The sequence below is a fragment of the Falco biarmicus genome, chromosome 1, assembly GCF_023638135.1.
Source record: "Falco biarmicus isolate bFalBia1 chromosome 1, bFalBia1.pri, whole genome shotgun sequence".
In the NCBI taxonomy this organism is placed as follows: Eukaryota; Metazoa; Chordata; class Aves; order Falconiformes; family Falconidae; genus Falco; species Falco biarmicus.
This window is the reverse complement of record NC_079288.1, coordinates 4459623-4473422: the sequence shown is the minus strand read 5'-3', so window position 1 is coordinate 4473422 and position 13800 is coordinate 4459623. Positions and strand designations below refer to the sequence as shown.

Here is a 13800-nt window from a genome sequence, read left to right as displayed (position 1 = left end):
CTGCGGGTGTATGCAGTAGAGAGATGAGTCCTGTACAGTGTGGACATTCCCTGGATATTGTTGTAAAAACATTGGAATTGTTTGGGCTATGAAATCATAAGTGTTTACAAATCTTCTAACTGCTCCCATCTCTGCACCCCTCCGCAGCTAGTCCTGTCCAGTGTGGTTTGTGGTCCTTCTTACACAGGGAAGCGGTGAGTGCTGTACCCCTGGAGACCTGCTGGTTGCCAATCCTGATGCTTTGCAAAGGCAGCTTAACAATTACTTCCTTTCCCTCTGTGCTTCTGCCCCGAGTATCGGCTTCCCGTTGGTGGGTAGCTTTTCCTACGTGGCAAAGTACACTACAGCCGGCGTAGTATTAATGTTTTCAGTTCACTTCAACTTTCTGTTGCTGTCTCAGAACAGTAAGAGCAGCATGTGCCCATTCTAGCCAGTTCCAGCTTCGTGCCCTGCAGCTGTACTCACCGAGGCTCCCGGGCCTCTGGGGGGGCTCAGCACTCACCCCCAAACAGTGTGTCCTGCCTCAGCACCATCCTGCCCTGCCTGGCAAGAGTCCAGCAGGCCTGAGCAAGCCCCTGCCTGCCAGATGCCGGGGGGGCAGGAGGTGCTGCTGCAGCTGTGCTGCCCCTGCTCACCGTCCCGTATGGCAGCACTCCAGCATATTCCCAGGCACGCATCACCACTGGAAGGTATGGAAATACTTTTTTTTAAATCTGAGTACAAGTCTTTATTTAGTAGATTTATAAAACAACTTTACATGAGAAGTACAAAAATATGAAATAGGCTTTGAATCTTCTTAGCTAAAACTACTGTTACTACTTTTTTTTTTTTCAAGCTTTAGAAACAACTTGCACAGTTGGCATCTTAGGTAAATTGCTCTCAGACATTTTAAGACTAGGAAAAAAAAAAAAGGTTCTATAAAGTAGCTCCAGAAAAGTAGCTGTATGTACCCGATCATACAATCACCATCAATAATTTATTAATTAGTTTTAAGACACAATGGCACAGACAGATTCCCACGCTGTAATTTCTCCTTTAATGAGTGCCATTGAAAGGTGCAGTATCACTTTCCTCTTCTAGTTGTTATAATATCATTAACTATAAAGACAAAACTGATTAAGAATGATTTGGCATGCTTTATACTTGTACCACTTGGATTTAATACCACTTTGTATTAAAAATTAAATAAATATAAATACGTTAAATAAATATATTGTATAAGAACCCCTCACTTTAAATATTAGAATTCAGCATTTCTTCATCCTGCACACACTTAATGCTTTGTCACAGCTTTAGGGCCAATGATAAGCAATACTGCATCTTCGAAACCGCAGGCGAGCCTGGACCCAGGTAGCAACCCCTAGCCCCAGAAAGGGGGCGGTTCTTTTACTGCTTTATCGCACCCATTAAAACCGCTGCCCCCGACTGCACTGCTCTGGGCAGCTCCTCTGTTTCCTGGGCAGCTCCTTTTCCCCCAGGACTCGCCTCACCTCTGGCTCTGCAGCTGCTGCCCCCCCATAAGGAAGCGAGGGACGCGGGACACTCGCAGCAACTGACACCGGTGCCTTTCTCTGCGGTTCCTGGTGTAGATCTAGTCTTGACACTGATTTCAGTCAAGGACTGTCACGCTCTTCCGTGAATACTGGTTGATAGTTAAAAAATGAGGTTTATTTTCAAAGTATGTAAACCTTTACCTGATTTTTCAAGTCCATATTCATTAGAACCTCACTGTATCTGCTGAAGTCTGAGACACTAATTTTCCAGGGTAGTACTGATGCAACAAATTGACTCTACGGGTTTTTTGATAATGAAGTGATTTCCTTTACAATCACTGTGGTGTGCCTAATGCATAATGTGGCAGTAGTGCAATGGCAGGTTCTCATGATTTTGCTACAACTAAAAGGCTCCATTTGCAGTTCCCAGTCCCTAGTAATTATATGATTTCAATCACTATTTTGATTCTCTGTAGTAAATAAAACACATCAGTTATAAAATCACATACAGTACAGGGATATTGGGTGACAGTTATATCCAGCTTTTACTCTCCATTTTCACCGTCTTGGAGTAACTCCATCATCAGGGTTCGTTGCTTTGCTGAAGTTACCGCTCGCTCCGTCGGCTCCTACAATCTCCCGATCCGGTGCAGGCAGAGGTACAAGGCACTTTTTGGAAGCTTGGCTTCTTCAAAGAGAGAAAATTCAGCTCTTTGATCCCACTTTTCCCTGCTAAAGGTAGGCCTGTTTCACAGCCCTGTGCGTGGAATGTTTGTCCCAGAGAAGAAAGTTCCATCCCTCTCCTCAAACAGCGTCTCCTGCCAGGCTCCGCTCTGCAGCGTCCTGATGATAGTAATGCTGGAACAGCCTTTCTCGGCAGCAGATGCGCATAGCGCTGTAGGTGTGCAGGAGCAGGCGAGGGAAACGAGCTGTGAAGTAACATACAAAATCATCCGGGATGGAGCCCAGCGTCTCCTGCACCTCGGGAGGCAGTTCTCTGTAGTGGTGCTTCTGTAAAGGGAAAAATCGGGGAAAGCTCAGTCAGGGGCCATGTGTTCAAGGAGCCTCTTTTAAGGAGCGCTGCCCTGCTCGTGGACAGAGTGACCTCGGGTCAGTCTGTCCTGAAGGAGCTCGGTCCCCGGACAGACACAGACAAGGAACAGCAGATGGAGGCAGAACCCCAGCGTGCACGTTGCTGGGGGAAGGCGGCCTTTACCTTATTTCTCATTGCCCTCAGAAGATCCCGTACTGAGCCTCCTTTATAGGACCTGAATTTTCGGAGGTCTGCAAAAGAGATTACAAGATTTCTTTTTGTGTTTCGATGCAGTTTCAGTTGCTGGACTCAAAATAGGCACACAGTATGTGTGTCAATGCAGAATACTTCGATTGGAAGAAAAGACTTTGCTGACAAGTGAAGGCCACGTACCAACGCTGAGGCAGCGTTAGCCTTACTGTCCTGTCCCAGCAAACCGGGAACAGCATGTGACTCCTTTCCCCACCGATAAAATCCTGTCCGTTACCTGTCTGAAGAGGAACAGTGATGTGCTCCCTCCAGTCCATCTTCACCACCTCTCTTCCGCCTCTTTCTAATTGCTTGACTATTGGACCATCTAAGGATTCCTTCTCTATCCGGTCACTAACATCCTGGAAGAGACAGACAGGTTAATTTCTAGTTTTGGTTCCATGCTTTTCCCAACAATTTAAGATTGCTGCTTCTGGCTCATTACAGATAACGGAGTTGATTCTGCTTCACTCCGTGACAAAGCGCCGTACACTGGCTTGTGCTTGGGACCAGGATCGAGAAGCCTGAGACAGCGAGTTCTTTCACCATCTTCCAAAGCCTTTTACCCCAGAGCAGAAGGTACAGCTGGGAAGAACGTCAGCCCCTCGGCCAGTTCCCACCCCACACCAGGACTAAGTGCAGATACTCACTACCGGGGGCTGCCTACCCTGTTCCTGCCAAAGCTGCCTGGCGACACAGATCATTTCAGTTGGAAAAGACCTTTGAGATTATAGAGTCCAGCCGTGAACCCAGCGCTGCCAAGGCCACCATGGAACCATGTCCCTAAGCACCACCTCTACGCGCTTTCTGAACGCCTCCAGGGGTGGTGACCCCACCGCCTCCCTGGGCGGCCTGCGCCACTGCTTGGCCACCCTTCCAGGGAAGGAATTTGGGCTCAGCTGTCCAGCCAGCTTTTGACCCAGCATAGAGGACACCCAGCCAAGCCCTGAGCAGCCAGCTTCTTCAGGGAATGCTGTGGGAGATGGTAGCAAAGGCTTTGCTAAGGTCCAGCCTTTCCCTCATCTGCTCAGTGGGTCAGCTGGTCCTAGAAGGAGACTGGGTTCATCAAGCAGGACCTGCCACTGGCTGGGCCTGATCCCCTGGCTGTCCTGCATGTGCCATGCGATGACGCTCAGGGTGACCGGCTCCATCGCCTCCCCCGGCACCGAGGTCAGGCTGGCAGGGCTCTAGTTCCCTGGATCCTCCTCCCTGCCCTTGTAGAGGGGCAGCACCCTGGCTAACCTCCAGTCTGCTGGGGCTTCCCCAGTGAGCCAGGGCTGCTGATAAATCATGGAGAGTGGCTTGGTGAGCTCCTTCACCAGCTCCCTCAGCACCCTTTGGCAACATGTTCTCCTACTGTAGCTGCTCGATCCTTCCTCACTCCACTTTATAACATCACATTCTAGCCCTCCTATGAACTATCTTCTAGAAGACTTAAATATTTGTTACGAGGTAGCACCTAGGTGCTACAAACTTGGCTTTTTCATTCCTTGCAATAAGGTCACGGGTTCTATCACCTCAAACACCCACACAGCTAGGAGAGACTGAATTCAGGATTTGAAGAATGGCTACAGGAGTTCTTAGAACTGAAAGGACAGAAAAGGTCAACACACCTGAAAAAACTGGAGCTGTTTTTCTAAACTCCAAAAGAATGGGTGTTTTAGCACACAGCTGGCAGACGGACGTTTCTGAGGGTCCATGTTTATCATCTGCTCTATTAAATCACGAGCAACTATGTCTTCTGCAAAGAAAAGGGTGATAATTCTTAGGCTGTAGGGAGATGTAACGTTCTCTACTGCAGAAAATAGTGTTCTTCCTCCAGCAGTCCTGAACACTACCCCGCTAGCTCAAGTGCCCACCTCGAAGACACACTGGACCACCCACAGTCCGTCAGTGGTGCTGAACAGGTGTGATTATGAAGATCAAAGCTCAGCTCTGTCCTACATGAAATAACTGTACAGTCAAGCTCGCAGGGTTCCGAACCGCGTACCCCAGAGACGCTTTGGGGCACTAACTCTTTAGGAGCGTTACTTCAGGAGTACAGAGTGCGGCTTTCACCACTGCCAGGTTGGGCATCGCTGTGGGCCACAGTTCATCACTGCCGTCGGCATTTTAACACCCGTGGAAAGTTCACTGAACTCTGTAGCGCTTTACATTTCCCGAGCTTTTCTTACCATGCCTCCCTGCATTTAAAGACTCCAGGCTGTATGCACCCAGCAGAATGTTGGCTTGCCGCTGCAGAGATTTGCCAAAGGGATGGCTGCCTTCAGATACCACATAATAAAAGACACAGCCAGCTGAAAAGATGTCCACGGTATATGTCTGCAAATAAACAACCTTTAATAGCAATAACACATTTTTTCCCCCTGAAGACTTTGATCATCACAGGGTAGTTTATTTTGCAATTAAGAGCAGAAGAAAACTTTTCAGCATATTCAGCTGCAAGCCAGCATGAATGCCCAGGTACCAAGTACTGTGTATCTTAAAAGTCTGACTGCAACTACGTGCCACCCAGGGGTTGCGCTGCCTTCGCCGGGGAGCCTGGTGGAAGGGTGCAGACTTACGGGGTTCTCTTTGCAGTCTTCACTCAGCATCTCCGGGGCGATCCACCCTTCGGTGCCTGGCACGCCCGACCGGCGGCTAAAGCTGTGCCTGCCCACTGCCAGCTTCTTGCACAGTCCAAAGTCTGAAATCATAGCTTTGACCTTCCCATGGGCATTAGGCATCGAGATGAGGATGTTATGGGGCTTCAGGTCCCTGTGGACTATTAGAAACGCCCATTTATCCACTCCAGCCCATCCCAACAATACTTGTACATTTTTAATACATTTGCATTGCCAATCTGTCAGAAGGCTGAACCACCGTTCATTAAACCAAAGTCCTAACCTCAAACTAGCGTCCTTCATAGAGGCTCATCACATCACTAGTCAACATGGTTTACATGCCTTCCATCCAAAAAGCAGCACCCTGAATAAATGGTAACGACTAGCCTGACTACTCCGGTGCAGCAGAGCGCTAGAGGGACAAGGCCGGTGTCAGAGGACAGGCACCACTGCTGCCAGCACGAGGTGGAGCTTCCACAACTCCCTCTGGGACCGATTAAACAAGCTCCCAGCACCAGGAGGGTTTCTCTTCTTTTTTTCAGTTAAGAAAACGCACCGCTCTCTATCCCATACCGAGACAATAGCCATTCTTACCAATACTGAGGGAGTGCAGGTAAGCAAGACCAGATGTCGTCTGTTGCAGGAGAGTGATGGGTTGTAAGCCATGGTGACTGAAGGGCTTCTGCTCAACGTACTGCGAATTACAAGAAAAACAGAAGATTCAGCCACAACATTGCTTATCATCACCCTCTGCATAAACAGTAAGTCTACCCCCTTCACCACCACCCCTCCGCGCCAAAAAAAAAAAGATTAGACTGGGTAAATCGTGCCAGCTGGTAACACACATGAGCCTTTTGGGCTTTGGTTGAAGCTCATGGTCTCTAAAACATCACTCAAAGCTGGAATTCTACATGGCACTGTGCTCCAGAGGCAAGAGTAGAGGGTCTCCAACATTCAGATAGGTGGGACGGGGAGGATGAATAGAAGGGAGCCCTTCACAAGAAGAAAAAAAGGGATGACAGCTTCTGTCCGTAGATAGTAGAGGGTCAGGGATGTCCTTCTAAAGGTCTGAAAACAGCCCTGTTGCAGGGACATGTAACTGTCACAGAGGTGACGGGGGACTCTCCTGCAGCAGGCACTTCAACATAAGCTAAAGGAAATGGAAGGCTTCCAGGGAGACTTCCACAGGTTCTGTAGGTTTGCAAGTGCCCCATCACCTCCTGTAAAGTGGCAGCACACAGCTCGATGGCTATGTACTGAAACTGCCGGTCCTTCTCTGTGCAGAAGTAGCGGATCACATTAGGATGTTCATCTGACTCTCGCAGCAGCTGTACTTCACGGTCTGCAAAGCTGAAGCACTCGGGAAGAATTCTTTTCACTGCGACATCACGGTTGTCAAATGTGCCCCTACAGACGGGAAGGAAAATCACATCAGCCTTTTACACTCTGCAGACAAAGACTGTAGAGAGCGAGTGACAACAGAAGACATTTTACAGAGGTGTATTAAAGCATTTCTCATGCTGGAAACAGGTATGTTTGGTGATTAAACATTTCTAAGGGAAGTAAAGTAGCTTTTGCTAGTGGAGAAATGTGGAATTAGTGGAAAATGTTCCAGACACACACAAAACACTGTTGAAAAAGTTTCAATTCTGTTCATATTAGATACCTGGGTAGCTTTATAATAAAAGAAAGAAAGAAAGAAAGAAAGAAAGAAATACTGAATGCAAATAAGACATTCATTGGTCTGTTAAATGCTGAATGCACATATTGTCTTCTACCTGTAAACAATTGTCCCTTCAGCTCCATGTCCCAATACATCTTTTGGGTTAAATGAAATCTTGCCAACCATCACCCTGTTCACATCTTCATCTGAATGAAAAACAAGAAGGGCTGGTTTAGGGGGGGTCCAGTCGGCCCTTCACAGCTGCACATCCTGCTGGGCCACATGCAGAAGTCTTTTTGCTCATGTTTAAAACAACACCACACGGTCAAACCTTCTGATCATCTCCATTAGGTACTCACACGGTGTAGGCAAGTACCCTCTGGTGACCAAGTGATGCAACGTACAGAGTCAAACACATGCTGGACACAACGCCGGAGCTCGGGTCCGGAAAGATCACGTCTCCAGCCAGTGTAAGAGACCAGCAGTTCTTGACACACAAACTCTTTCTAGAAAGTTTTGTAGATGTTGAATTTAGGAAATGGTGCCTGCCCGTTACAGAAGTGGGTTTACTAGCAGTTCCCCTGCACAGCCTTTGGAAGGACAAGAGTGCACAGGAAGATCAGGCGGGAAGCGCTGCATAGCCCTTATTTCCTGATTCCAGTTAATCATAACACATATTTTTATTTAAATGATCCTCTCCCTAGAATGGCTACAGGTTATAAGATTATACCGCCACGGACCGCATAATGCCTCAGACGGCAGTTAGGAACTGGGTGTTTCCCTAAAGCAGATCAATCATCCTGCTCAAAGTCAGGGCTTGGCACAGCCGCTCCGTGTTCTGCAAATGGTCAGGCTAAATGAGAATGATGGCCCTTCTCAGCCTTCTGCTCTGGGATGTATCGTCAATAAGTATTTTAATTGTTGTGCTGTATCGTCACACAGACTCACAATAAAAGACACTGGATCAACTTTACCTCCCTCCTCTTGCTCAGTGGAGAGGCAGCTCCCAGCGTCAGATGTGGAGATGCTGGAATACGCAGAATGGTTTGATGCTCTGGGGGACATGTTTGGGGTGCTGGCAGCCGAGCTCTCTGTCCGCCCACAGGAGGCATCCAAGAAATCTGCTTCGGGAGGGAGATCACTGGGAGCACGGAAGGGCAGCTTCTGTTGCTGCAGGAGCTGTATCTTCTCTTCCAGCTGATGCTGCCTCTGTTGCTGCTGGTGTACGCTCTGTGAGAAAGGACCACAGTTCCGTAAGTGGGGCAAGGACCTCAGAGTCCTGTCACAAAAGGGAACCCTCTAGCTGGGGGTAGCCGCACCCAAAAGGTGGGAGGAAAACTCTCGTTACGACACTACTGGCCAAGTAGGCTGGGGAGCTTTCCCTCACACGCTTCCCATTTCATCCTGAACTTCCACCACAAAGCTGAGACACCCCAGTGGATGGTTAAGATGGCCAAAGCTAACTGCTATTAGGTGTCGCTAAAGGCTTGATCCAAAAGCTGGAAACCTGACAGTGGTTCAGGCGAGGAAGAGAGGAGTGCAGCCAACAGTATTAAGATCGTGTCTGTGAAAAGAGTAACACATACAAAAACCAGAACGGGTGGGATGAGAAAAAGTACCTCTGGAGTTGGCACATATGCCCAGAGAAATCACTGCTATGTCAGATTTGTAGCCTTTGCTACAAAAAGCAGCCGACTGCACACCTCTGAGGAGGGGAAAAACCCTGTAGTACACTACTTTCTACCTCCTGTATAATTTCTTGGGCTGCAAAATGTTACTGACTCTCCCCAAAGTGAAAAGCACATCAAGCTAAGTCAGCATTACCATTGGGTAAGTGATGATAAAAGCCACCCAGCCCACAAGCAGGAAGGTGCTGAGGATGATCGTGGCCATGTCTTTCAACATGGAGTCCACCGGAGCCTCGGGCCGGGTGATGGGCTGAGCAGGTTTCTCCTCAATATCCTTCGGAACAGCAGGTGGCACTTCTGCTGAAGAACCTTCAACGATTTCAATAACCTAAGATGCAAAGAAAGCTGTGTTAGCTCAGTATCTTCAGGGGTAATGGAGCACTTATGCACTAGCCTTTCTGCTAAATAATTTTTAATAACCTCTAACCCTACCAAAGTCAAAGAAAGCTTTGCATGTGGGGGAAAAGAAAAAAAGCAGCTGAAGGCCCTAATTCTGAAATAAGGAACGACACATCATCATACCAGTGATTCTGCATGCAAACTACACAAAAATCTGACACAACAAACGTGAAGCAATTCCATGTAGCTTTCCTTCTGAGTCATTCCCAAACTTCTACTCCTTTCTACTATCATCAAGTAAAATGATTATTCACATCACAGACCTCTTCAATAGTGGCTTTGTCAGAGTCAGCTGGAATCACGTTTTCAGGCCTCTTAGGTAAGTTGCTTGGGAATTTCTCCAGGATCTTTGTAGGAGCAGATAGTGGTGTTTCATGGTGCCCTTTAAATAGAACACATTTGTTGAAATAAAACATTGTCCCTTTTTAGGAAAGACACCCTTGATTTCAGCATCTTTGCAGAAGAGTGTATATAAAGTTGATTTACAAAGGCTTGAGAACATCACAGAGCAAAAGCTCAAATAAAAACGATTTTTCCCTCTGTCCTCCTCAAGCAGTCACAGGTATAATGATCGGAATCCTGAAGAACACCACGTTCAAGCACTGGCTGCAGATTTGGTTCCTGACCATCAGGGGAACACACATTATGCCTCCTAGCTCGCTATGTGGCCTTGAGGTGAAGACCACGTTGTAGACATGAAATGGTTCTGAAGGGAATGGCTTGTGCTGCACAAGAAGGAAGCAAGAATCTATCCAGCACTCAGGTACTCGGCATGCTCTTCACACTCCTTTGGCTCGTGCTAGCCAACAAAGTGAGAAGAGGGAGATGCTACTGTGCTGCCAGCTTTGGCAGTTGGAGGGCACAGAGGAAGACTCCCGCTCAGGTGTACAGTGGGAAAGAAAAAAAAAAAAAAAAAGAGGCAAAAACTTGAGGGCACAGGTTGTTCAGCTCGGAGGGTTGCAGAGGAATACCAACTGTTTCAAGGGAGCTGCCTGACATACTGGAAGAGCAGGATGGTATTAACAGGGAAGGGGATCCCCGGCAGAGAAAGGTGGCAGTTAAAAGAAGCTGAAAGTTACACACCGCCCCTGCCACAGAGATCCTATGGTATACATCACTTCATTAGAGACCTGCATCACTTAAACCTGAACAGCTACTCGGTTTTGAAGCAAAATTGCAAATGCCTTGAAAAGTCAATTCCAGAGTTTGGGGATTTGGGACACACAGGACAGGCTGACACTCAGCCTCTATGCCTTAGGCCTCCGTTCATAAAAAGGGCAAAATGTGATTGTCTGATCCATGATAAGAATGAAAGTAACATTATGCACAATAACAAAAGTCCAAAGGAACCAGAATACAGTATTTACAGTAAATAATGAGTTACCTATACCCCTCCCTGAAGGAGGGGGTAAATAAACAACTTTCCACATACTGAGCTAAGCGCTCTTCATTCTATGCACTGAATAGGGCAGGGGCCTTGAGAAAAACAGCACGCATATATGTAAAGACATTCATTCATACGGAAAAGAGGACAAATTAGAAACGATTACTAGAATTTAGTAATTACTGCCTGAGTTTAGGCAGTGATTGTGACTGATTTACAGCAGCTGAACAGCAGGCTCTGCGGTGTGGATGAGCACCACATCCCGCCCCAACGGCCGGCCCTCGGGTACCTATTAAAAGCCAGTCGTTCCAGTAGTTGAGTTTGTTCTTTTCCTTCAGTCCACTCGAAAACTTCACATCCGTACTGGGGGTGATAACACACTCGCCATTGTCTTCAATTGTGACGCCTTCTGTTTTCGGACCCTCTAGTAAGGGTATGGCACTGCCGCGGGGCTAGAGACAGAGAGTAACGTTACCGTTAAGGAAGCGCTGTGCCCCTATAATATTTAAATAGGCAACTAAATAAAAAAACCAGAAGTCAGAATTGGTGGGCAAGCAAAAATTTCTGGCAGCAAAGTCACTGTAAAGGAAACACTGCCATTACGCCCTCAGCAACTGCTCCAGCAGCCTTGGACATTAGACCTTCTCAGTTACGTGTTGCCTAGGAGATGAGATTACTCTCTCTTTTTTCTGAAAAGTTAAACAGGATCTTTATTTCCTACCCAGGCAGCCACAGCAAAACAAACCCGTGATGCAGTTTCCTATCTATGGGGAGTTACTTTGATGAACAAACCAGCAATCTTAACATTAACCACAATGCACCGACGATACCACGTAGCAACCTCAGGTCCACTTCTGCTAAGCTTGCCTGGCACAATTCCTGATGAGCTAGTTACTCTGCAGCATTTGAAATGATTCCTAACTACGGTCATGCACTCTAAGGCTTACTGTTATATTGTTTTATGAAATATTTAATTTGCTACGCATTTCTTGATAGCAATCTGCAATTTAAAACCAAATTTCTGTAGGTGCACAGTCTTCAGTGTTTTATTCTGTTTTAACCAGATCCCTTTGCTACTTACTACAGCATAATTGTCTTTTTTCATATATTTTAATGTATGTTTCCATTTCAACTTTTTTTTTTTTTTAAGCCCAGGACAGTACTAATTCTGTAAAGGCACTTTTCAGCAGGTGTCATCCAGCTCTTGCAGCTCCCAACTTACCACAACAGTTACTCCTTCATGCACCATTGATAGCGATGCGTACAAACTTGTGGAGTATTTCCCTACATACAGAGTTGGTCTGGAAAAAAACAGTAAGTGTCAGAAAGCAGACAAATGGATGTTTTGCCATCTTAGCTAAAACCTTGGCAACACAATCCTGTAGAACTAATGTATAAGTTTCTCAAATCATCTATATTTATATCCTGAAAAGCCTGGATCTGTAAAATTGTTTTAAGTACTGCTGTATTATGAAGCCATTCTTCCTCATTATGAAAGCATTATTTAGTTGATTATTCACATCAGAATTACTCATTTGACAGAACTCATGGTCTGTTTCTGCATTATTCAATAACTGGTATTTGCCAAAATGCCACGCACATATTTACAACGTGAAAGGCTTCACATTACAAAAACCAATTACATTCCACATTGTAAGACATTATTAAACACAGAGCATCTGATTAAAGTTATGAATATACATTTCCTAAGTTTACGGTAGGTGGAGGGGTTTTTTTTGTCTCTGACTTTAGACAGTAAGAGATCAAATACGATGCAAATAATGGCTGGAGAACTAGAGCTGCTTTCATGTATTCTTTTCACCACCTTGAAATTTGTAGAAAAATCCATAACTGAATGTATATAAATGAGGTTTTCACAACAAAGTTCTGTCGAATAGACAGTGAGAACAACAGGAATATTCATGCTCACGTCAGTTTGCTCTTGGTCTCTGTTTCCTTCGGAAAAGGGTATTTCCACTTGGTAATGTGTCCAACCTCCCCAGACATGAATGTCAAGTACCGCAGAGTTTCTATCCCCACATTAGTGTGCATAACTTTCCGTAATCCTTCACGTTGCCAGATGTAAAAGGCTACCACAGGAGAAGCGTAGTTCTGAATCCACAGTACGTCCCCAGACTCACTGTCCACCGTCACCACCAGCCCATCTCCATTAGACACAAAGTGGGACATCTCTGCAATACACAAATACACAGGAGAATATCTGGATTGCTGCAGATGGGCAATTTTAATAATACATGTTAACAGTTCAAGCCTTATGTTAATTGTGGAGTCCATTACACCTTACATTGCAAAAGAATTGCTGATCAGCAAATCAGTTGTCAGAATTAGGTTAATAGAGGTTCAGTTGCAATGCAATAGCTTTTTCTGAGCGTGCACCACAGTTTAGGTTCAACTCCTCTCCTGCTATTTTCCACTAAATTTTATCGAGTCGTATCTTCAAGCGTTGTCTTCGTAGATTCAGTTTACCTGAAGCTACCTAGAAGGCTGTAGATTTTACAGCATGTGAAGGATAAAAGCTGGCAGATGCCTATCAACTGCACAAAACTCAGACAGGACAGCTTGATCTATTAATTACAGAAAAAATCAGAATTTTTTTGCCCGTATGCAAACCTCACAGCTGATACATATATGGAGAAGGGGAAGAACAACAACAAAGGGGAAGAACAACAACAAAAGACAGCAGTTAAATTCTTACTGTATTTTATGTCTTCGTCAGGCAGAGTAGCTGCGTAATCAAAATAGGTGGCATTCCACCGCAGCTCCTTCTTCTTGGTGTCATACATTGTGATAGTGTACTCTGTTAAAAAATATACAGTCTGTGAAGCAAAAAAACCTATGAGAGAATAGAATCAATCATCTCAAATCTGAGACACTCTTCAAAACACCACACACACCACTTGCTGCTCTCCGCATTTCAGTTTCCCAACACTCCTGATAAATACATATTTCACAGCTGTTAAAGATAATACCCAATCCACTCACATAGTGATCTGCAGGAATCTCAGGACAAGGTTTTTACTGCACAGCTGCTTCTGACGTACTTTTGTTTTACTTACAAGTTTCCAAACCCTGTATTCTAAAATTCAGTATACCGTGTTCTGTAACTGAACTATCACATTAAAAGAACGCATGGATATAGACGTTAAAGAACAAGTCTGACACTTACTCCTTTCTACTAGTCAACAGCTATATGGTGTTGGTTTAATTTTACCAGTTATTTAGAATACGGCATTTGTGATTTCAGTGGATATGCTATATCTCCATTTT

The 13800-nt window shown here is 45.7% G+C and overlaps 1 protein-coding gene and 1 long non-coding RNA gene across 6 annotated transcripts in view; one reads left to right on the top strand and one right to left on the bottom strand.

Annotated features, from left to right (window-relative positions):
• Positions 1-701: 701 nt before the first annotated feature.
• Positions 702-13800, bottom strand: part of ERN1 (endoplasmic reticulum to nucleus signaling 1) — a 40818-nt gene continuing 27719 nt past the window's right edge. For 3 of the 4 annotated variants that reach the window (XM_056340596.1, XM_056340509.1, XM_056340686.1), the window contains 16 exons: positions 13229-13330; positions 12443-12704; positions 11735-11813; positions 10802-10964; positions 9392-9510; positions 8866-9057; positions 8016-8271; positions 7157-7247; positions 6596-6785; positions 5973-6072; positions 5340-5539; positions 4950-5097; positions 4389-4516; positions 3014-3137; positions 2710-2777; positions 702-2504 (listed from right to left, as the gene is read on the bottom strand). In XM_056340596.1, the coding sequence (XP_056196571.1) occupies positions 2298-2504; positions 2710-2777; positions 3014-3137; positions 4389-4516; positions 4950-5097; positions 5340-5539; positions 5973-6072; positions 6596-6785; positions 7157-7247; positions 8016-8271; positions 8866-9057; positions 9392-9510; positions 10802-10964; positions 11735-11813; positions 12443-12704; positions 13229-13330 (2429 nt within the window). In that variant the 3' untranslated portion in view covers positions 702-2297. Of the gene's footprint in view, positions 2505-2709; positions 2778-3013; positions 3138-4388; positions 4517-4949; positions 5098-5339; positions 5540-5972; positions 6073-6595; positions 6786-7156; positions 7248-8015; positions 8272-8865; positions 9058-9391; positions 9511-10801; positions 10965-11734; positions 11814-12442; positions 12705-13228; positions 13331-13800 lie in introns of those variants that run through there. The other variant, XR_008822127.1, reaches the window with a different exon arrangement.
• On the top strand, positions 6019-10823 carry LOC130150728 (uncharacterized). Of its 2 annotated transcripts, none has more exons than XR_008822379.1 (3): positions 6019-6139; positions 6663-6908; positions 9685-10823. It is a non-coding gene; the product is annotated as an uncharacterized LOC130150728 (long non-coding RNA). The 2 variants fall into 2 exon arrangements; XR_008822363.1 differs by having other exon boundaries at positions 9682-10823.